This window comes from Nomascus leucogenys, chromosome 8 (assembly GCF_006542625.1).
Source record: "Nomascus leucogenys isolate Asia chromosome 8, Asia_NLE_v1, whole genome shotgun sequence".
In the NCBI taxonomy this organism is placed as follows: Eukaryota; Metazoa; Chordata; class Mammalia; order Primates; family Hylobatidae; genus Nomascus; species Nomascus leucogenys.
Window position 1 is genome coordinate 78,894,195 of NC_044388.1, and position 22,207 is coordinate 78,916,401.

At 45.6% G+C, this 22,207-nt stretch overlaps 1 protein-coding gene across 4 annotated transcripts; it reads right to left on the reverse strand.

Annotated features, from left to right (window-relative positions):
• Window positions 1-1,451: 1,451 nt before the first annotated feature.
• Window positions 1,452-21,852, reverse strand: CLTA (clathrin light chain A). Of its 4 annotated transcripts, XM_004088780.2 has the most exons (7): window positions 21,435-21,852; window positions 15,998-16,035; window positions 14,379-14,496; window positions 9,290-9,401; window positions 4,169-4,222; window positions 2,851-2,886; window positions 1,452-1,904 (listed from the first exon to the last, which is right to left on the reverse strand). In XM_004088780.2, the coding sequence occupies exons 1-7, from the start codon at window positions 21,649-21,651 to the stop codon at window positions 1,733-1,735; spliced, it is 747 nt and encodes a 248-aa protein (XP_004088828.1). In that variant the 5' UTR covers window positions 21,652-21,852; the 3' UTR covers window positions 1,452-1,732. The 4 variants fall into 4 exon arrangements, with proteins under 4 accessions (XP_004088828.1, XP_004088829.1, XP_003263390.1 ...); XM_004088781.2 differs by lacking the exon at window positions 4,169-4,222; XM_003263342.3 differs by lacking the exon at window positions 2,851-2,886.
• Between the last annotated feature and the right edge of the window lie 355 nt (window positions 21,853-22,207).

The window sequence follows — 22,207 nt, forward strand, 5'->3', positions numbered from 1 at the left end:
CCAACAAATCAGCCATCAGCAGCACTGCCTTTTATGATCTAGCCTTGGAAGTCATCCTAGCATCACTTTTGTCACATTATTCAGTCACCTCTCCATCTAGAGAATGTCACGGATTTTGTTGACATTTAAAATTGCCACCTCCCACCTCAAGAAGCCCAGCTGGTGTGGGAGCAAGACTGGTCCAGACGACGGCACCAAGACTACCAAAAATAAGCTGCCCCAGGTAGACGGCCATGGGAGTTCAGGGGAAGGGGGGTGGCCTTTGAACTAGTTCTTAAATTGGATTTTGACATTTGGAATGGGATTAGCAGGTCCCGTAGGAACAAAAGTCTGCGAACAGTGATTGCTTGATTGTAGTCAGATTTGACTAAAGGGGGAGGAATAAGCAGAGGCCAGAAATGTGGGCCAGGTCAAGGAAAGCCCAACTAAGAAGCTTGGAAACGGGGAGGTAGCAGGAAAAGTAATGAAAGCTCCTTCCAGCCAAAAATAATTAACATTGAAGAGATAGTGGCCTTTCCTTCTTGGCAATGACAACGCCTAACCCCCATCCTGAGCATGGTATTACAGTTTACCTCAATCTCCAGTTTGGAAGTACCAGGTAGTTATAAGCAGATTACTGAAATATAGCTTTAATAATTGCTTGGAACATCACCTAAAACGAGCCAGGTACTATGCCAGGTTCTGAAGGCAGATAATGAACTTACTGGTGTCTGAACAAAGCACAGGCTCCTGGAAACACCTGTGGTAGATCAGCATGGTCCAGTGCAGCTTTCTGTGACCATGGACATGTTCTATAACCTGTGCTATCCAATTCGAGTGCCACCTAACCACATATGGCTACTGAGCACATGAATTGTGACTAGGACTAGAAATGTATTTTAAATTCATTTAAATAGCCACATGGGCCTGGTGAATACTGCATTGGACAGCACAGGTCTAGATGAAGGATTTTACAAGAGAAATATGAACCAAGTGCTTGGGATGGCACAGAACCCAACATGTGCTACAGGAGTCAACAGTAATGGGGCTAGCCACACATGAATGCCGTCCTGACTCAGGCTTACTGGCCGGATCCAAAGGAGTCAAGGTCTTACTAGAGTCTACATGCCCCACAGACTCCTGCTGAAATATACTATCCAAGACCCTAAACTGAGCGACACTGGCAAGCAAGAGCCCATCTGGGAGAAAACGACTAGGTTGGTGAGAGGATTCACAGCTGTGTCTTAGGTAGATAACGAGGGGGTTAACCTTCAGCCACTAGACTCCCTTCTCAAATGCAAATGTCCACAGGATCCCACTCTAGATCCCGGTGCTACCTTAGTTCAAGGCAGGGCCGTGTGCCCAGTGGCTGTGCCTCCTCAGCCCTAGAAATTTCAAGGCAATTCCTCAACCCTTCCAACCTCACTCCAAACTACAACACATCTTGAGGTCAATAAAGAAGCTTCACATAATACAGTTTGAAACAGAAATTTATTCTCAGAATAATGCACAGAAGCACAGGTTGAGGCTACTGTTGGGAGGCTTCCCTCCCCTTCCTCTTCCTCCTCTCCCTCCTCTCTGAATGCCAGGGAGAACACAGTTGAAGGAAACATGCAATCACAAACAATGAACAACTCTAAAGACAAAAAGGTTTGGTCCAAAAGAACTCAACATAATTAATCCAATGACTGTGAAGAGCTTCACTGAGTAGGATTAAGATATTGCAGATGTAGTGTTTCCACAGGGTGGCTCTTCAGTGCACCAGCGGGGCCTGCTTGAGGGAGATGAGGACTGAGCGCATGCGGGAGACATCTTTGGCCTGCTTGCTAGACTTGGGGTTAAAGTCACACAGCCGGGCCACCCGTTCCCACTCAGTGCCTGGGGACGACTCGTCAATGTCATTTACAAAGGCTTCTTCTGCTGCCCTGGAAGCAACAACAAAATATGTTGGTTTATGTAGAACCCCCTTTGAGCAACCTGGTGGCTGCCTTGCTACACAAGCAACTGCCTATTTGTCCCTTTCTTAATGACATTCTGGCTTTCCCAAGATAACAGCCCCTGGCCCAGGTCAGACTCAGGTAGACACGTAGCTGGCTCTCCTAGGCACAGGGTGCCCAGACCGCTGTGTAAAATGTTGGAATACAGGTGTTTGGTTCAGGGTTCACTATGTCTCTCTGTCTGGCTGTCTCTGCTCCCGTGGAGCATTAATAAAACAAGTCCTTAGCCAGCTACACACTGCTTTTATTAAAAAGAACAAAGCAGCAGGCTGATCAAGAACTTGAGTAGTTTATGGTGGGCTGTACTGAATTTCAAGGAAATTTAGAGACTTCTAAAAAGCCCATAGGTCATTGCACAATAGCCTCTAGATTTACTCCTAAGGCTGGAGAGAAACAGGGCAGATCAAAAGGAATTCAAGACAAAGCTCCCATGCTAGCAGGCACTAGAGACTAAAGCCATTCTGGAAGGGGGTTTGTTAGGACATTCTCCAGTTCAGCCAAAAGTTTGCCATTTTCCCTCCAGCCAGGTGCCTTGGGGCCACTCAGGGCACACTGGCAGGAGAGCCAACGTGAGTTGCTTTTTGGCAGGATGCTGCTCGAACATTCTTTCCCATCAAGGTCAGCCCACCCCCAGTTCGGAATTAACTGGTGGGAGCTACAGCCGGAAAGGACAGCGGTAAGACACACTATATTCATCTACTCCAACAAGCATCACGGGCAAAGCAAAAGCAATGGAGATGACTGGTCTGTGGGGACGGAGGGGTGGCACTATCACAGGGATGGCCGTGGCAAACACTGCTGAAGCCCAGAGCCACTACAACACTGCAACTTCATGGCACACACAGTTAGGGGCAGTGAGAAAGGTTTACTTAACTGTTCTAGGCTGTAGCAAGGATGGTTTATGTTTGTGCTTAAAGGTGAAGAGAAGAAAAGAAACGAGAGAAACTTTAAGTCAGATACAGAAAATGAGAATGAGCTCAATGCAGATGGTCAGTAAGCTGGACATGCCCTTGCCACTCTATCTGTGCTTGGGGACGTGCAGCTGGCTTTGCTGGCCACCCAGCTGCCCAGCAAAACCAGACTCGACCTTTCCAGTCTCCATTTCTACTCCAGAGAGAATGTGCAGAAATCAAATCAAACACCACCTGTAAGTCCAGCATTTCACAAGTCTCACTGCAAATGCATCTGGGGCCCAGGAAACCCAGTTCTGTCTTCTAAGGGGATGAACATCTCAAGGTCATAGGCCCTGAGAGGCTCTACAGACCTGAGCTCATCGCCCACCTTCCACAGGTTCCTCTCCTCTTCCATTTCACCCTTACTTGTAAAGCCAGCCCTAATTTTTAAGGAGCAGACAATGAGAACTGTTTCCAACTCTTCAGCAATACTGCTTTGATAAAAGAAATCCTTAAAAAAAAGAAAAAAGAAAAAAAGAAAAAAAGAATAAGAAAAACACCTTCTCCAGAGAAGATGCAGGTTTCTTTTGGGGGGGTCAGGGGGAGAAGCCCAAGCGGCCCGTATCAAGACACTTTGACTATCCTGATCTCAAAGCTGGGGGCTTCCCTGTGCTAGGAGACAGGACATCAGAAGCTGACCACTAAATAGCAATTTCTGACATGCAAGACCACAGAGGAACAATTATAGACACCCACTGGAGACAACCCCCTCTGCTCTGGACTCTTCTGCCTGAGGGAGTGGCAAACGACCCCACATTGTTTGAATGAACCAAGTATGGAAAATGCTGCCCCACAGCTCTGACTTTGGCAATGCAAGGTGCTGCTGCTCACTGGCTCCTAACCTCCTGGGACTGCCACCTGAGGAAACCTCCTTCCCACCTGAGGCAGGCAGGCAACAGGGCATGGCAGCAGTGATGGCAGCAAGAGCAAGAGGGCAGAGTTCCCCCGAGCCTCAAACCCTTCCCAGATAAGATCGCAAATGACACATTTTGAAAGCGAGTTAGCTTTCTTCCCTCCAAAACCCCAAATATGAAAAATGGCCATCAGAGGATGCAGGGAGTCACAAATCTGGAAGATTCATCAACGGATCATACCCCGCTTATCAATTCTTAGGCAGCCCCCAAAGTGCCAATATGAAATAATTTAAAAAGCAAAGCAACTTGTGACATAAAAGGAGCATTAACTCTAAACAAAAAGTAGAAAGAATCACAAGAAAAAGGAATTAGTTTTGCAACATACACATAACCAATCACGTCAGCGAAGGGTTGTTTGTAGAAAGCTTCATCTGCCACCCTAGACAGCAAGAGGTCCAAAAGGCAGGCAAGCAGGCAGGAAAAAAGAGAGAACATTGAGAAGCAGAAACATCTAAAATCCACAATTGAGGTACAACTGTGCTCTGAGGAGCTGCTCCCAAGGCTCCTTCCTAATCCCCGTGAGGCTTCCAGCGCTGGAGACTTCAGCAGGTCTGGTTTCCCGCTGGCCTTCCCATATGGGGACTGCTCCATGACAGAGCGAGCACTGCCAACTTCATCCCTTTGGCTCACCCCAGCAACACGGGCATTTATTAAGCACCCAATCATGGACTAAGCCCTTTCACATACATTATGTTGATTCAATCTTTCACTGTAACAACCTATGACCCTGACTGTTCTCACCCCCACTGTACAGATGAAGTAACTGAGGCTTAGAGATGAACAACTTGCTCAGCTACATCACAGTGGCAGCATTCAGGACTCACAACCAAGGCAGCCTGGCCCTAAGTCCAGGGCTCTTTCTACTGTATAGTCATGTTTCTTCCCTGCTGGTATGTGCCCAGAAAGCCACGCCACCTTCCTGCCTGTCTCAGTAAATGTCACTGGGCAGGAATGCTGCCAGACACCAGATGCACTAGGACCCAAAGCCAGTTTTATCTTGGATTATCTAACTACTGCTTTCCCACACTGTCTGGGTGGGATACACTTCCAGAATCCTGGGAACACATATGGTCATTTTAAAATCTCAACCTTACAGGAAAAAACGGCTGGAGGAGAGTGGTCTGGTGGGAAGAACACTGGACTAGAATCCTGGCCCTGGCTTCTGTTGTTCCTGAATATGGCTCTCTACTCAAGAAGCGGGTACAGTTTCTGAATATTTTTACACCAGACTCAATTGGCTTTGACAAGGTGCAGCCCAGAATCTAGAACTTCATCCCTTCTTAACTCTCAACGTGGCAGGGCTCTCAGACAGGAAGGAGGGGGCAGACTGGGTGAAGAAATTTGCACAGCAGGGGCCAGGCTGGCTTTGACTCTGTTGCCCTGGACTGACTCCCTGGGCTCAGCCAGCCCACTCTTCTCCATTGTGGCTGGGCAGGGAACCTCCCTCATGGAGTCTTACCCTGTCTTTTGTCAAGTCGATTTGGGGTGGGCAAGGGGAAAGACATTTTTCAAGGATAATCTTGCCTGGTCATTAAGCTAACCTCACATATTTATTTGAAGGCAAATTCTAGTAATTTTAAGTTAATTTTTAAGCTCACACATGCCCTTCTTTCCCATTTTGGTTTATACACAGGAGGTGTTTTGTGGAAATTTAAAGAAAGCAAAAAGAGCAGGCTGACTGTAACTTAAAGTGACTCAGCAGGAAAACAGAGTTGTTTGTGGGCAGAATGAGTGGGAGGAAAAGGCAAGGCAGGCTGGCTTATAAACCCATAACCCTTTTAGTTTACACAAAGGACTAAACCTGATCGATTTCAACTTGGGTTTCCCTCCACAAGAAGAGTAGAGGTTTCATGACTCCTGTCAAATCATCACTAAGACAACAAAAGTTTGAATGTCAGGCTCTTGCTCCTTTGCAGCTAGCCCAAGACCAAAGAGCTCCTCAGTGACAAGCACATCCCCTGTCAAAGTTGCAGGCCCAGAACAAACAGAAAATCAGACACACATACAGGTGGCCCTCCGCTTATTTGTCCTTCACTTGAAAGTAGCAATCCCCAGCCAAGGCAGGAAGGGGCTCAGGGAGGCTCAGGAGAGGGGAGGGAAGAGGAATGCCTGACCTAGGACAAGCTCTGGAGGCACAAATACAATGCAGAACTTCATTCCATAAACAGCCTCAAAGTGGGCATAGAAAAAAATGTTTGCCATCTCTGAGAACTGTGGGTTCCCCAAACCTTCTCAAGCCTTGAAACAGCTGACAAGCACAAGTGCTACCTGTAATAGGGGAAATGTTCTGGGGTTGTTCTTGATGAGCAAACTCATCCAGCTGCAGGAGTCAGTCACTGCTCTGGCTGGCTGGCTATGAAAAGGAAATTCTTTTCCATGGCTGTCACTGAATAATTCACAGCTCTTGTACTGTGACATTGAGGCCTCAACTTGGGATAAAAAAAGGGAGATGCAGTCTGGGGACTGACAATAGAGTACAGATTGTGCGGGGGAGGAAACATGTCTACCCGCCGCACACCCACCCCCAGTGCAGTGCCAGGCGCGATGTGCTCCTAGTGCTTTGGTGACCCAGTGGTGAGGCAGCTGGAAGGCAGGAGGCCTGAGGATGCTCTCACAATTAACTGGATGCCCTTCCTGTCTCCGAGTTTCCTCTTTCAAACTTCTCATCTTTCTGCCTTATCTCTCGGGTCCCCTTAACATCCAGCTACTGCAGGAGTCACCCAGAGAGAATCATACTTGCTTGAAATGAGCACCCCGTTTTTTTGTTTTTTTTTTTCAGACTGAGTCTCACTCTGTCGCCCAGGCTGGAGTGCAGTGGCGCAGTCTCAGCTCACTGCAACCTCTGCCTCCCGGGTTCTAGTGATTCTCCTGCCTCAGCCTCCCAAGTTGCTGGGATTACAGGCACACGCCACCATGCCCGGTTAATTTTCGTATTTTTAGTAGAGATGGGGTTTCACCATGTTGGGCAGGCTGGTCTCAAACTCCTGACCTCAACTGATCTGCCCGCCTTGGCCTCCCAACGTGCTGGAATTACAGGTGTGAGTCACGGTGTCCGGCCCCCATTTTCTTTTCTAAAAATATTCACTCTTTACCCATACACAGATAACAAGGATGAATTACTTTATACATCTAAATGGGACCTATTCCTTTGAACTCCAAAGTTTAGAGTCAAATGTGGATGGAGAGGGGGAGTAGTCAGCAATATAAAAATCTCCAGGGGAGGGTGTAGACCCTTGGAAGAAGTCCCCCCAAGTGACTCTCAAATGGCTCCCACCTCCAACCAGTGAAGAATCACTGGAATAAACTGTAAAAACCATCTCTTCTGTCCTAGGGCCCTGGTGACAATGGCTAGTGTGCCACTAGCTTTATGCTCTCAGAGTCAGCCCTGTGCTGCAAGGTTCCCACAAGGCAAGTGACCTGCTTCCTAAGCAGCTCTACATTCTCAGTGAGCGGTGGGGAAGTCCCTTCTCTCTGGAACTTAAGAGGTTCATCTGTGAGACCAGCTTACCCAGCATTCTACAGTTCCAAGTAAAGAAAGGTACCAAGGCCCAAATTCAATGCCTGGAGGGACTAAACTTTTAAGACTGAGCTCCTAAAAACAGGTGTCACGGCCGGGCGCGGTGGCTCACGCCTGTAATCCCAGCACTTTGGGGGGCCAAAGAAGGCAGATCACGAGGTCAGGAGATCGAGACCATCCTGGCTAACACAGTGAAACTCCGTCTCTACTAAAAACAGAAAAAAAATTAGCTGGGCATGGTGGCAGGCGCCAGCTACTCAGGAGGCTGAGGCAGGAGAATGGCGTGAATCCGGCAGGTGGAGCTTGCAGTGAGCCGAGATCGCGCCACCGCACTCCAGCCTGGGTGACAGAGCAAGACTCCATCTCAAAAAACAAAAACAAAAACAAACAAAAAAGGTGTCATTACTCCCTCTGAGAACAACGGATTCTGGATACAGAGAGTATCCCTTTCTTGACAGTTCAGCAAAACTTCCTTGAAAAAAATTTCTGCAACAGAAAGGCTGTTACCAACATATTCATTATCTAAGTTTGAAAATTTGTGTTAAGCTCTTGAAGCATCACAGACCCAGAGCAAGGAGGGTCAGCACGGCTACAGTACTTCAAACTAAAGTGCTGGGGCCGCAGGCTGGGGGAGTTCTCAGGGCTCGCAGGGTGCTTGCACACAGTCCCCACTCGGCTTTACCGATCTGAACTTCCACCTGGGAGAAAATCATCTTGAGGGAGCAGACGACACAGGAGCCTGGACCTGTCAGCACCACCTACTGACCACAGGCTCAACAACAGCCCCACGTAGCTGATGGAAGCCATCACCACTGGCAACCCAGCCTGCACACCAGAGAGCAGTCCCACAGAACTCCACATGGAACCTGACAGGCACTCCTTGAGCACACCGCCCCCAGAGGAAAGTGACCAGGACACAGGCTCAAGCTGGAATCCAATGAGCCGAAGGGCTGCTAGCATACAAAAGAGAGTCCAACTGCTCTGTCATACTGGACCCACAATAGCACTGGCTGGCTGGCAAAGCCATTAGCTCTCTCTCCTGCCACATCTCTGTCTAACAGAGCTGCCACTTAACCCAACCTGCTTCCTGCCTCTGCATACAAGAACCCAAGGCTCTACCTTGAAAATTAAAAATATCCCCAGGCTCGGTCTGGCCCGTTTATACACTGAAGTGAATGGATTGACTATTCAGTGAAAGTTGGGCTCTGAACCTGCCTGCCCTGAGGGAAGCAACACCACATATCCTCTCTTTGCTGCTTCCAAGAATGGCTCTTAAGTGTAGGGCATTAAAGCCCAGCTGCTGGTGAGTAGTGGTATGAGAATGAAAGCGTTTTTCTCCTCACAACTCCTGAACCATCAGTAACTAAATAAAATCTATTTCAAACAGAACATTTTCAAGAAGTCAATTCAAGACTTTTTAAGGCACAGATAAGTACCCACAGAACCCTCAATTCTAAAATAATTATGTTGGAACATCCTTGGCTGCCTAACTACAAAGCACATTTTCCTGCCAATGGACTCCTTCATGAAGTGGCTTTCAGAGGGCAGGGCTATATTTAGGAGACTCAACATGACCAAGTCTATAATCATATCCAAAGTAACTAGATCTGGGTATATTCATGACACCCAGCTTTCATTTCAGGGTTCCATGAAAAGTAACTTTTCCCTTGGCTGAATCACACCATTACAGGTTATGCATATTAACCAAACTCTCAGAGAGCTAAGCTCACTACAACTGGGATGGCTAAACAATAGCGTGAATTATGCTCACAAGACCCGAGAGACTTGCAACCTGTTTCAAGCACTTTCTTTAAAAACTGCAGACATTTCACACTAAAGGAGGCAGAAGCCAAAAACCTAGACTGGATGCTAAGAATGGATTTGATTCAATTTTGGAAAACAAATGTGCTACAATCACCATGGACTGACCTGTTATTTGCTTTTGTTTTCTGTAGCTGCTCGTCCTGTCTTGCATACCACTCTTCTAGCTCCTTTATTGCCTTTTCTTTCCACTCTGCTTCTTGCTTCCGAGAATTGGCATCTTTGAAGGGAGAGAAGAGAAAGACAATAAAATTGAGGTAAAGTGCAAACTGAAGTTCATCAGTTTATTTTGGTCTTACTGAACTTATGGTGGGTGCAGGTCCATGTTTGTGTGCCTGTTGGGGGAGAAGAGTAGAGAGGGGAAGATAAACTTCTGTTTTCTCTGTTTGCACAACCAACTCTGATTTCAGTGCTTCTATTCCTGCCTGGTCTTTCCCACAGTCCTATTCCTGGTCTTATCCCAGTCCACTGACATTTTAGTGGGTCATTAGTTTTGTTTTGTCTTGTTTTGGGCAAAGCAAAAGAGAAGGGTGTATGTGGAAATACTTCTATTATTAATAGGAAAAAAGCCTTCTGGGCACCAATTGGGGGAGAAACAATTATAGATGATTCTTTACCAATGCTGCCAATATTAGTTCACAGTAGGGTATTCATCTTAATCTTTTACCTCTTCTCCCAAACTAGTCTATATTCCAGGTTTGACAATGGTTTTGTGGAACACAAGGTGGCACTCTCATAACTAAATATGGTAGAAGCACTTCTGTGAAGCAGGGTGCTATTTGGACAATTACCAAAGGTAGCGATTTTTCAGAACCAGAGAATGATAGACCACAGAACATTAGCACTAGAGAGGACCACAAAGCATCTACTCCTACTTGGTCTGCAGTGTGTTTGTAGCAGAGCCAGGGCAGAGCTACAAAAGAAACTCCACTGGAGAGAAGTGCAGGGGGTAGAGGTATGGGATCATTGTTAACAGTTAACCTGAAGGTTCTAGAAATGAGAGCAAGAAAATGCATACCTAGCAGGTTTGCTAGATTGGATTCTCAAACATGAAACATGAAGTTTCTGAGGACTAAATATGGTTTTCCCTAAGACACTGAGCTGAAGAGACATATATCAGTAGATAGTGAGAGATAAAGAAATACATGCCGGCTGGTCGTGGTGGCTCACGCCTGTAATCCCAACACTTTGGGAGGCCGAGGCAGGTGGGTCATCTGAGGTCAGGAGTTTGAGACCAGCCTAGCCAACATAACATGGTGAAATCCCGTCTCTACTAAAAATACAAAAAATTAGCTGGATATGGTGGTACATGCCTATAATCCCAGCTACTGGGGAGGCTGAGGCAGGAGAATCGCTTCAATCTGGGAGGCAGAGGTTGCAGTGAGCTGAGATCGCATCACTGCACTCCAGCCTAGGCAACAAAGTGAGACTCTGTCTCAAAAAAGAAAAAAAAAAAAAAAAAAAAAAAAAAAGAAATACATGTCATAGCTACTGAGGCAGCTGACACTTGAAGTTAACCTGATACTTCACTTTAAACAAGTTCTTCTGGACATTCTGTCTGGCAGGTGTTTTACAGACATCTAACTCAATCTTTACAACAATCCCAAGAAGGTAAACTCTGATCCCATTTTCAGCAGTGAGAAAAACTAAAGCTCAGAAAGTTTGAGTGAACTTCCTAAAGGTTATAGTAAGTGACAGAGCCAAGATTCAAACCCAGATCTGGCTCTAAAGCTTACACTTTTCTTACTTCATTATACTTCCTCCAAAGGGAGGGACAGAAAGGGAGGCAAGCCTAGAAATAATCACAAAATGTGACCACCAGTGATCTGGACAGAGTTTTAAAAGTGCAGAGCAAGAGCCCAAACTGAAATTAGTGTCTTTCAGAAAGAGAGTAGATAGCAGTAAGTGGTGTCAAGTAACTACTAGAAGGGATGAAAAATGAAGTATTCTTGGGCATTTTTAGGGCCTTTGCAGGAAAGGTCTTATAGTAACAACCTGCAAAAGGCTGTGTGTAACTATAAGAAAAAGCCTAATAGCAGCTAGAAACTCCCCCAAGTTTCAGGTTAGAAAGAATGTTCATCTCGGTATCTAATTTGTCAGAAGGTGATCTGTCGTTCAGAAGAATCATTTTCTCAGATTTTTCACTGATGACTCTAAAGTATATATAGTAAACTTTTTTTGTTTTGTTTGAGATAGGGTCTCGCTCTGTAGCCCAGGCTGTAGTGCAGTAGTGCTATCACAGCTCACTGCGGCCTCAATCTCCCAGGCTCAAGTGATCCTCCCACCTCAACCTCCTAAGTAGCTGAGACCACAGCCGGGCACCACGACCCCCAGCTAATTTGTTTTTTTTTAGTAGAGATAGGGTCTCACTATGGTGCCCAGGCTGGTCTTGAACTCCTGAGCTCAAGTGATCCTCCCACCTCAGCCTCCTAAAGTGCTGGGATTACAGACCTGAGCCACCCCACCCAGCCTCTACAGTAAACATCTAATATGTGTCTATCCATGGCATGAAGTACAGATGTGGAATGGAAGATTTAGCTATGCTGCAATGAGAAGCTGTGGGCTGGAAGTGCCATGTGACAATACCTAATTCAAAATGTAAGGCCCCCTTTTCAATCATGGTGAAATTACTTCCAAATAATTACCTTTTTGATTGGACAGTATTTTCTTTCAATGTATTTTGATGTTAACATTTACTATACATTAGGACTAAAATATAAAATTTATCTCTGAAAAATGAATTTAAATAAAAATGGTGACCTGCTGAACAGACTGTGGTTATTGCATAAAACGGTACATTTAAATTGGTCTTCTGGCTTTTGCAGCTTTAGTACCACTGCAATACTAATTTAGAATTCTTCCCCTCAGAGGATGAAGAGGAAGAGTCCCCTTAGAGAGCAAAGCACATTCACAGGTGCCTTCCATTCTGGCCACCCTCGTTACTGGTCAGACAAAAGAAAATTACTTGAGAATGTAGCCAGCAGCTAGGCTGAAAGCCACTGGCACCAGTTCTCTATTTTTAGCATCGTGTGCTTTCTCACAGTTTTTGCAAGGAAAAAAGGTGAAATTGAAGGAACACCTTGTTCATGAACCAAGTGAATTCAATTCAGTTGGAATGCAAGGCCAAATATTGTACTTCTCTCAAAAAAGCACTCTGAATTAAGAAAACAGCTCATAAGAGTATTCCCCAAGTACCCAATTTCATAATTGAAAAATTAAATCTTTCCAGACACTAAAGTAGACTCTCTCCATGGAGAAGAAAAACTGCTAGAGCTTGGTGAAACAGAAAAGATAAATTTGGGTTCTGTAACATGAAAAATACTACAGTAGTACTAAGACCAGCTAAATCTTGCCTCTAAGCATACTCAAGAGACACAAAGAACAAGCAAGGACCAAAGCTGTTAGGACCTATTTTCATCTTCCTACAGCTCCACTGTCCAATATAGTAGCTACTAGCTACATGTGGCTACTTCAATGTAAATTTATTAAAATTAAAGAAAATTTAAAATCCAGTTTCTCAGTCACACTTGAAATGTGAAGCCACACTTCAAGTACTTAACAGTTACATGTGGTTAATGGCTACCATACTAGACAGCACAGATACAGAATATTTCCACCAAAGAAATTACTAATGAATGGTGCTATAAAGGTTCAAATATTAAGTGCATTCTTTGTTCTGAAAGCCACCTAAATTGGACTAGAGAGATAAAAGGACTAGAGAGATAAATGATTTGGCACTAATTGGCTGTGTCATCTGGGTCATGTCTCTTCCTATTTCTGGGTGTCAGTTATCCCAACTGAAAAATAAGGACTCATGTTTTCACTAGTTCAACAGTTTCCAAGAGGGAATAATACTGCTGACATTGTGGTTACATAGGAGCATGTCATTATTTCTAGGAGGTGTACATTGAAATATTTAGACATGAAGTATATGATGTCTTTATCTTAAAGTAGGTCAGCCAAAACAATTTGTGTATGTGTATGTCTAAAACATATCATTTATATAAAGATAACCCATTAATTACTGAATCTGGGGGTGCACATGTTTATTTTCCTCTTCTTTCAATTGATCTGTAAAGTTGAGAAAAGATGAATCTTAAAGTCAGCTGATTAAAAAAAGAAAAAGAAAAGGCCACAATGTGGATTATATCCTCACACTCTACATACTTCTCCAATCCACCATGTACAGACACAAGTCTCCCCTGATCATGAACCTACAGGTGGCACTCCACGTACACATCTCTTTATCAAAGGCCAGGCTGTGTGGCTAGATGGCCACGCACATTAAATGTTTAGAAAACAATGTGGCTGATGGGGATGGGTAGTGACTTTGAAGCAAGGCAGACTTCAGCTGAAATTGTGACTCTTATCATTCCTTAGCTGAGTATTCCAAATACTTATTCTACCTCTCCTCCACTTTTCTTACCTGTAAAATTGTAAAACTTACCTTACAGAGATATTAAGGTAGGAAAAACAAACTGTACATTTTTTCCTAACATACCTCATTTTCGTGTTACCTTAAATTCATTTGGCCTTCAAATGAAAAATGGAGGCCGGGCGCGGTGGCTCACGCCTGTAATCCCAGCATTTTAGGAGGCCAAGGCGGGTGGATCACAAGGTCAGGAGATCGAGACCAACCTGGCTAATACAGTGAAACCCTGTCTCTACTAAAAATACAAAAAAAAAAAATTAGCGGTGCATGGTGGCGGGCGCCTGTAGTCCCAGCTACTCAGGAGGCTGAGGTAGGAGAATGGTATGAACCTGGGAGGCAGAGCTTGCAATGAGCCGAGATCGCGCCACTGCACTCCACCCTGGGTGAGACAGTGAGACTCCATCTCAAAAAAAGAAAAAAGAAAAATGGACTGTTAAAGTCCACGGACATGGGAAACTTGAATCCTTCAAGTTTATAAAGCACTCTATGAACACCACCTGAGGCTACTCTTGAGGTCAGGAACAGCATCACTATGCTCTTCCTGTGAGAGGATCTTGGGGCTCTCCGGCTACCCTACTCCTCACACAATGGCCTGTGATTAGGCATCTCAGTGCAGGTAGCCTTGTAACCTTCAGGCTGAGAAGGTATCTTCCCAAAGACCAGACAATGACACTGGTTAATGTGAGCTAAAAAGGAATAAAAGTAGAGTCCAGGTCAACTACTCCACTGAAAACAGACACCAAAAGACAGAAAGGGATTCCTTACCAAGGGCTTCCAAGCGTTCCATTTGCTCTTCTCTCCATTTACGGATACTTTCAGGCTCTGACTGCAATCGATCCACTTGTGAAATAGCTGCGTAACTGTCTGTTGGACCATTACTTTCCTTAACACAAAACACAATTGTGCTATATTAATACCAAAAATTCCTTCCTAAAATGCACTTCACCTGAGTTAGAACCCCCTGGTTCTTTTCTCTTTTTTTTTTTGAGACAGAGTTTTCACTCTTGTTGCCCAGCCTGGAGTGCAGTGGCACGATCTTGGCTCACTGCAACCTCCACCTCCAGGGTTCAAGCAATTCTCCTGCCTCAGCCTCCCGAGTAGCTGAGATTACAGGTGCCTGCCACCACGCCCAGCTAATTTTTGTATTTTTAGTAGAGACGGGGTTTCACCATGTTGGCCAGGCTGGTCTCAAACTCCTAACCTCAGGTTATCCACCCACCTTGGCCTCTCAAAGTGCTGGGATTACAGGCGTGAGCCACTGCACCCAGCCAGAGCCACCGCAACCTCGGCTCACTGCAGAACCCGTTTCTAACAACAATGGTGGCTTTTGTAAAATGTTAAAGGATTACCTTAAAAGCAACAACACAGGCTGGGCACGGTGGCTCACGCCTGTAATTCCAGCACTTTGGGAGGCTGGGGTGGGTGGATCATTTGAGGTCAGGAGTTCGAGACCAGACTGGCCAACACAGTGAAACCCGTCTCTGCTAAAAATACAAAAATTAACCAGGCGGTAGTGGCATGTGCCTGTAATCCCAGCTACTGGGGAGGCTGAGGCAGGAGGAGAATTTGCTTGAACCTGGGGAGTAGAGGTGGCAGTGGGCCAAGACTGCGCCACTGCACTCCAGTCTGGATGACAGAGTAAGACCCTGTCCCGTTCCCCCTTCCCGCCCCCCCGCCCCCCAAAAAAAGGCAACCACATAGGACAGGCGCGGTGGCTCACGCCTATAATTCCAACACTTTGGGAGGCCGAGGTGGGCGGGTCACTTGAGCCCAGGAGTTCAAGACCTGCCTGGCCAACATGGCGAAACCCCATCTCTACTAAAAATACAAAAAATTAGCCGGGCGTGGTGGCATGCGCCTGTAATTCCAGCTACTCAGGAGGCTGAGGCTGCAATGAGATAAGATCGTGCCACTGCACTCCAGCCTGGGCGACAGTGAGACGTTCTCAAAAAAAAAAAAAAAAAAAAAAAAAAAAGACTCAAATAAATGTTAATCTTTACAAAATTATTCCATATGCCACTCACTGAACTAAGAAATATTAATATTACCAGGTTAACCTAATCAGACTATATACAAAGATGGAAGAAGAATTATTTAAAGTATTAGTACTAACTTACTGCACTTAACACAGTGTCATTTGAATGGTGATTTCTTTAGAATAAAGGTGATAACACTAGGGGCAGGTAAATAACATTTTTAAACAGTTCTCTTTTTATCAATGCTACCTCTCTTTCAATCTTTCCACTTTGGTAGATAACACACCAGCCAGTAATACATTCAGGAAAGTCAAAGGACTGGGGTTTCTTTCTAGGTCAGTCAATTAAAATCACAGGAAAGGAAGATTCTCAATAACTATCAATGAATAGAATCAGAGTACTCTGTACCTGGTAGTATTCACCATTCATTACTCCATCAACAGCATCTGCAAGACATAAGATTTTGGTCTATCAACAAAGACTGGTCAAACACTGGGCCAAAGGGTTGTACAGTAGAATACAGCATTATATGCTGTATGAACCTTGAGCTACTAAATGCTATCCCTGTGGTAGGTGCTATACACAACAAATAAAACCAAGAGGTGCTTATATACAAATTTCACCAAAATGTGGACACATCTGTCCTTAAGTTCCCAAGTCCAAAAGCTTTTGATTTTTTCTGTTTTCTATTTTACAGTGCAGTGGTAACAAATGGAAGACTAGCAGAAAGAGAACAGTGTTTCTCTATGAAAGTTCTGCAGGAAAGGAAAAAAAAAAAAGTGTGGCCTCCCAAAGTGCTGGAATTACAGGCATGAGCCACCGCGCCCAGCCAGGATATGTATTTTTTTATTTTTTTTTGAGACGGAGTCTCACGCTGTTGCCCAGGCTAGAGTGCACTGGCGCGATCTCGGCTAGCTGCAACCTCTGCCTCCCAGGTTCAAGTGATTCTCCTGCCTCAGCCTCCCGAATAGCTGGGATTACAGGCATGTGCCACCATGCCCGGATAATTTTTGTATTTTTTAGGACAGATGAGGTTTCACTATGTTGGTCAGGCTGGTCTTGAACTCCTGACCTCAGGTGATCCGCCCACTTCGGCCTCCGAAAGTGCTGGGATTTCAGGCATGAGCCACCACACCTGGCCCAGGATATGTATTTTAAAGACTTCTAAAACTCTACCCACTTGTTCCTATTAGTCTACCAGTTTATATTACTACTAGCAGCACAAGTGCCCCATTTCTTAGACCTTCCCTGATACTAGGGACTGTGCTTGATCATGTTTTAAAATTGTTGCTAATTTGATAATGGAAAAAAAAAAAAAAAACAACTCATGGTGGCTTTCTTGTGCCAATCTTATTTCCAGTGAGGTAATCACATACCTGACATCTGATTTTATTCTTTACTGAATTTTTTGAGTTTGCTTATTTTCCCGCTATTTTTTGATCTCTAAGTATTTGCTCTCTAATAGTCAAATATTTTCCCTAGTTTCTCTTTTGATTTGGTTTATGGTATTTAACACTTGGAACAACTTAATTTGTGTATGTGGACATGATCGACTTTTTCTTTATGATTTCTGTATCTGCTTTTACGCTGAAGGCCTTTCCTACTATGAGATAGACAAATATTCACTTTTCTTCTTTTACTTTTTAAATGTCTCTCTTTAATCCACCTGGAAGTTATTTTTGTGTAAGACAGAAGAGTGAGATGGTTTTAAATCCTAGATCCTACAATGGCTAGTCTGGCCAGGCCTACATTATGGTTAATATAGTACAGTTGACATACCAACTACCCACTAATATAGTCCAGCCCTGGGCTGGAATATCAGAGACTTTGATCACTACTCCATATACAAAACAAGAAGCAATCCTCATCCCACATCTCCTTAAAAATCACATGCTGTCTGAAGGCTCCTCCAGACCCACTGGCATCTGCTTTCCTCTTTATTAGTTACTGTATTACTGCACTAACATTCTTACAAGAATCAACTGGCTCAAGCCAAGGGATCGTCTGTTGCTGTGGAAACATGCAGAAAGGATATGTAGGGCCTTGACTTACTACAACTAAACTAAGCAACACGATGCTTCAGAAGGAAACTTTCTAGGGCCTTTCAGGAACTCCAGACAGAAAAAGGGCCAAAGTTTTCAAAAGTGAAAGACTGTCCCAAACCCACTTTCAACTTCCCACATTCCAGAAACATTTGAAGTAAAGCAGACCTACGTTTGAAGCTGCACTTCAGCCATTTATTACCTTGCTACCTCAGGGACACTGCTCAACTTCCACACTGATCCATTCTCATCTGAAATATGACACTACCACTTAACTTGTGGAGCTACTGCTGGAATCTGAAAGTGTACCTGGTATACAGCAAATGTGCAGTATAATTAACTATCATGCATGAGATTTCCCTAAACTTCCCTCCACCACTGCTACCAATAAAATTACTTCTCCAGAAAGCTTCCCTTTAATTCACCCATGTCTCTTTCTTCTCCTACAAGAAATAACTTGTCACCGGGTGCGGTGGCTCACACCTGTAATTCCAGCACTTTGGGAGGCCAAGGCGAGTGGATCACCTAAGGTCAGGAGTTTAAGACCAGTCTGGTCAACATGGTGAAACCCCAAAAAGTTAGCTGGGCATGGTGGTGGGCGCCTGTAATCCCAGCTACTCGGGAGGCTGAGGCAGGAGAGTCACTTGAACCCAGGAGGCGGAGGTTGCAGTGAGCTGAGATCGTGCCATTGCACTCCAGCCTGGCAACAAGAGCAAAACTCCACCTCCAAAAAAAAAAGGAAGAAATAACTTGTCAAGAGCATAACAATACGCCGGGCACAGTGGCTCATGCCTGTAATCCTAAAAACTTTGGGAGGCCGAGGGAGGCAGATCACTTGATGTCAGGAGTTCGAGACCAGCCAGGCCAATATGGTGAACCCCGTCTCTAGGAAAAATAACAAAAATTAGCTGAACATGGTGGCACACGCCTGTAATCCCAGCTACTCGGGAGGCTGAGGCAGGAGAACTGCTTGAACCCAGGAGGCAGAGGTTGCAGTGAACCGAGATCACACCACTGCACTCCAGCCTGGGCGACAGAGCAACTGTCTCAAAAACAACAAAACACCATAATAGTGCCTTACTGCTGTACTCTCTGTGGCTTGTCTCTCCTGTTTTCTTCCCCGACTCAGCCCTCATGATTGAGCTTTTCAACAGCTCCACTTGTGCTGCCTCCTTCATGACCACCTGTTCTTTCTCAATATCCCCCACAGCTGGTTACCTCAATATCACTTCACCCAGCTGGTTTCTTCCTGCCTCTAAACCTACGTCTCTTTTCTGGATCTCTTAACAACCAAAGGAGTCATCCAAGGCTCAGCCCTAACTCCTCTGGTTTTTGCCTGTGCCCATCCTCCATAGGCGCTTTCCGCAAGGCTGGGGCCAGTTTATTTTCCTCTCATCAATCTGTCATAGCTGACTGCCTATATATCTCTGTATAATACATCAGAAAGAGAGCTCCTGCCTAAAACTTCTCAATTTACTCAGTACACTTCAGAGCCTAAAGGCCTTGTAACTCCTTTCTCCCACTAATAGTAGCTGGAATTCACTAGATACTTACATATATAACTGTAAGCACTTTATAGACACTCTTGAATGTAATCCTAAAGATGCCACATAGCATTATAAATTATATTATACAACTTTTACAAAGGAGAAAACTGAGGCCGGGCAGTGGTGGTAGTTATATACATTGTCTAAGATCACAAAGCTAAACTCACACTCAAGCAGTTTAGTATAGCATAGAATCTTAACCACTAGAGCATATCTTAAAAAAAAAAAAAAAGGAAAAAGAAAACTGAGAGAGAAAAAGTGTCCAATCAGTTCTCTAATCCCCAAAGGAAATGCTGACCACTGCATATTACCAACCTCAATTACACTGTCAGGAATCTGGCTTTAAGTCACCAAATGCTTAGTTCACTAAGAAAGTCCTTCCTAGGAACTAAGTCAGCAACCATTTCTTTCCTTCCCTTTGCTGAAGGCTTGATGCACAAAGGACCGAGTATCCAACTCTATTCTCTCCCTTTTACCTTCACCAAGATCTGTCAGTTCTACATAGGACCCTTGGATCTGACATTTTTGCCCATTTCTTTGTCAAACGTGAGCACCTACTACATGTCAGACACACTGCTAGCCAGTGGAGATAAAACAGTAAGGGTAACACTGTCCTTGAATCACGACAATGTTCCACCTACAGATCTTGGGTTCTGCTTCTCCCAAATCTGTTCCACCTGGAACAGCCACAGCTGCCTGTCTCTTACCGCACCACAACCCTGCTAAAACAACTAAACACTGCAACAGAATGTGGTATATTCTAAGAGTGGGTAGACTTGGGGCTCAGCTATTAACTCGTGCTTTTTTAAGCAAGTCATTTCTCTCTAGGTTTGCTTCTCTTCTATTAAATGAGGAAGGTAAACTAAGGATCTAAGAAGTCAATTTTAAAACTCTTAGAAAAATGTTAGAGACCACCCAATGAAAATATCTCCTAATCACTTAAGGCCAACTTCATCTCGCAATCACAGCCCAGTTCAGTCCAACCTACCCGCTATAAAGTTGCATATTCGGGCATATTACATGTTCCCACTAAGTTCTTATTGGGGGACTGATTTGTTTAGGAAGCAACATGGTGCAGTCAAAAACTCAGAGGCTGCAAACTAGCAGCACACCCACCAACCCATTCATCAAAAGGTTCTGCCTGGCTGGCACAGTAACTTGAGATTGCTGGGTCTGAATGCCTTTCTACAGAGCACTACTATAGTGCACCAAAGCCTCAGTCTCCAACACTTCTACTGTCTCATGTCAAGCCAGCTTCTCTCGTATATGTTACCCACCTGGCCCCTTAAGGTTTGAATTTAGGGTAGACACTACTCCTATATGCCCCAGTAGTGCCCTATTCTCCCTTAGTTGGAATTTTTTTAAGCGAATGAAAAGCCGTTATTTCATTTCTTCTAGCTAAATTTCCTACTTCTTTGTATTATTAAATAGGTCTTTCCCACTCATGATCCTAAGCATCATACACACGTAAGGCATCCAAAGGTCAAACTGCCATCCTACCTGCCCCATTTTTACTTGAGTTTGGCTGAGAACACTCTCTATTCACCTCTTCATCCCTCCCTGATTGGTTTAGACTAATCTTGGGTTCTGCTTAGGCAATATTGCCTACCAAAGCTGTTCCCAGAGGGAGAGCTCCAGAAGTCCTAGCTGTAAATCAATCGCTCAACGATAGCAAACTCCTACCCCGCTTAGCAGTTCTTTCTCCAGACCTAGATCATCTTTCGAGTTCCCTACTCACTCCTTCCTCCTCGTAATCCAACACTCTGTACACCTTAAGTGCTTAAATGCTGAACTGCATTGCTACTTTTGTTTGTATCTCTCAAAAACGGTATTTCCATTCTTTTTTTTTTCTGCCCTCCTTTTCTAATAACTGGAGTTCTGTGCTCGGCTCAGACTTGCTTATAAGTCTGGAAAAACTGCGCCAATGCAGTTGCTTCAGAGACCAGACTAAAGGCACAGCAAATGCTTAATGAAAAGTTGCTGAATTGAACGGGCTTCTTCCGGCTCCGGAGCCTGCCACCCTACACTTGCTTTCTCGCTCCGCCCGCGCCCAGAAGCACTCAAACACGCTGAGAACCGAGCAGGCTTCTCGAGCCTAGGTTTCTGAATGACTGGGCCAGGGTCTCGTTTCCTCTTTGCACTGCTCCCTAACCTCCTAATTCAGCAAGGAGCACGAGTCACACAGAAGCTCTCGGACCCACTGTGGACCGAGTTTCCAGACAAGTCCTCTCGCCCCAAACGCGCCCGCACTCTCACCCGGACCCCCCGGCGGCTCGCCGTGCGGCTGGGGCCCGGGGGCGCCGCCGTCCAGGATGGCGAAGGCCTCGTCGTTCTCGATGCCCGCAATCTCGCTCTCCTGCTGCGCCAAAAAGGCCGCGGCCGGGTCTTCTTCGCCGGCGCCGGCCACTCCGTTCCCCAGCGCGGGACCGCCAGGGGCGCTGGCAGGGGCGCCGAACGGATCCAGCTCAGCCATGGCGGGCAATTCAACGGCACGGACACCAACGGTAAGAGAAAAACCAACGGACCCACCGACACCACGCCCGGCAGCCACCGCTGTGGTGCCGACTGGGAGAGGAGAACAAGCGGGAGGAGGGAGACGGGGAAAGCGGAAGCCCTACCCGTGCATCCGGTAGGTCTAGGCGGTATTGGAGAGCCGAAAAGGGAATAACCAATCAGAGGAGAGCAATGATTCAGGAGCTACCCAATCAGCAAGTGGAGGGGCGGGCCCCCTAAAACAACTCGTGACCGGGGTAGCGCGGGAGGTAAGGGAGGTGAGCTGCGCGGGCCCCGGGAGGCGGAAGTGCTGCCTGACAGGGAGCGTCCTACCCACCCGGTCTGCTGGGGCTGGACTGACCAGGGACGGCCACCCCTGAGGGGACTCTAGTGCTGCATTGGGAGGTGAGGTGAAGTTAGGGCGGCGACGATTGGCCGATTACTGAAAAGGCATGCCACTTAGGCTTTCTGAACCTCAGTTTCCTCATTCGTAAAATGGAAACAAGAATCCTGCTCTTGCCCCTCCTCCCGGGATT

Excerpts from the sequence above, each read along its gene's own strand:
- CLTA (XM_004088780.2), bottom strand. The coding sequence starts at position 21,651 with ATGGCTGAGCTGGATCCGTTCGGCGCCCCTGCCAGCGCCCCTGGCGGT. Across the intron at positions 16,036-21,434 it reads CGAGCCGCCGGGGGGTCCGG|ATGCTGTTGATGGAGTAATG; the intron begins GTGAGAGTGCGG and ends TATGTCTTGCAG. Across the intron at positions 4,223-9,289 it reads AAAACAAAAGCAAATAACAG|GGTGGCAGATGAAGCTTTCT; the intron begins GTCAGTCCATGG and ends CTTGCTGTCTAG.